We start from the raw sequence: 1654 nt of genomic DNA on the forward strand, positions 1-1654 counted from the left end.
ATAATACTTTATCTACTTTATATATGATCAAAACCTTATTCCCTAAGTCTTAAAAATACATCTGCAAATAAGATAGAAATTTCCCTCTGATTTATCTTTTCAGACAGGCATAATCTTCTTTAACTTTTTTGTCACTTCTCTTGACATCTACGTTCTTGTCTTATCTCATTGATCCTATAAGACACAATCCATAGCTAGGATTTCATATGTATTTAATTCATCATTGTAGAGATTCTAGCTTTTTAAAAAATGAAAAGTATTCCAAAATATTACTTGTTTCCTTTACCATCATCTCAGTCTCATGTCACTGGGGCCTTTTAAGGAAGAAGTGAAGGATGATTTTTTCTCGCATCTGCTTTGTCTTCACCCCATAGATGATTGGATTGAGTGCAGGAGGAATAGCTACATAGAGGTTGGCAATTAATATGTGGAATGAGTGAGGAATATCATGACCAAAACGATGGGTGAGGACAGAGAACATGGCTGGTGTGTAGAACATAAGAATAACACATACATGTGAACCACATGTATTAAGAGCTTTTTGGCGAGCATTCCAGGATGGAAGGTTAAAGATAGCATGAAGGATAAGAGTGTAGGAGATGCCAATCAGAATCAGGTCTGATGTAATGGTCAGTACAGGCACAGCAAAGCCGTACCAGATGTTGATGGAGATATCTGCACAGGCGAGTCGGGCAATACCTATATGCTCACAGTATGTGTGGGGAATGATGAGTGTTCGGCAAAAAGGCAGTCGCTTTAATAGGAACACACATGGGAAGATAATACAAAAGCTCCTGCTGACAATACCCATTAGAATCTTAGTAACAATCTTATGGGTGAGGATAGTGGTATACCTTAAGGGGAAGCAAATAGCAACATAGCGATCAAATGCCATGGCCAAGAGGATGGCAGAGTCCATGGCAAAACTGTAGTGGAGAAAAAACATTTGAGTAAGGCATCCAGGGAAGGTGATTTCCTGAGGACCTAGCCAGAAGATGCTGAATGTTTTGGGTACACAAGTATTAGAAAGGATGAGATCGGTAGTAGCCAGCATGGAGAGAAAAAAGAACATGGGCTCATGGAGGCTGCGTTCCATGGAAATAAGGTAGAGAAGAACACTGTTGCCTGCAAGGGCCACAATGTAGAATATAAAGAAAGGAATTCCGATCCAGACATGGAACTGCTCCAGTCCTGGGATTCCCAGTAGGATGAATGGGCCTGGGTTGAAGTTGCTCAAGTTGAATGTGGTCATCATGATCTTGGATTGGATGTGTCTCATAGACTGAAAATAAAAAGTCATGGCTGATAGTTACAATAATCTACAGACATTCACCTCTCCAATATTACCTCCTCACTTTCAGCTCTGAAAAGTGATAAATTGTCTGTTTCTCTTCTCCTTATAAATACCTACCAAACATTTAGTCACAATTTTAAATCATAATGAAAGTGGTATTAAAATAATTTTTCTCCAGAGACACAAGTCATAAAACTTTGAATTCAGTCCTGCCTAGCTACCAACAACCCATGAAGTTTTCTAAGAAAAGATATGCAAAAATAATATTAGGCGGATAAGTGATTACTAGTCAGGGATTTGGAATCAGCTTCAATGTGAAGTCCCAGCCCTGGCCAACTGGAGTAACAACTGCAAGGCCAG

At 39.3% G+C, this 1654-nt stretch overlaps 1 protein-coding gene across 1 annotated transcript; it reads right to left on the reverse strand.

The window, feature by feature from the left end:
• Positions 1 to 304: 304 nt before the first annotated feature.
• Positions 305 to 1255, reverse strand: LOC102765373 (olfactory receptor 52H1-like). The gene has a single exon (XM_006777786.1). The coding sequence runs from the start codon at positions 1253 to 1255 to the stop codon at positions 305 to 307; it is 951 nt and encodes a 316-aa protein (XP_006777849.1).
• Between the last annotated feature and the right edge of the window lie 399 nt (positions 1256 to 1654).

Source organism: Myotis davidii, unplaced genomic scaffold (genome assembly GCF_000327345.1).
Source record: "Myotis davidii unplaced genomic scaffold, ASM32734v1 C64264124, whole genome shotgun sequence".
NCBI classification, from domain to species: domain Eukaryota; kingdom Metazoa; phylum Chordata; class Mammalia; order Chiroptera; family Vespertilionidae; genus Myotis; species Myotis davidii.

Excerpts from the sequence above, each read along its gene's own strand:
- LOC102765373 (XM_006777786.1), bottom strand. The coding sequence starts at position 1,255 with ATGATGACCACATTCAACTTGAGCAACTTCAACCCAGGCCCATTCATC.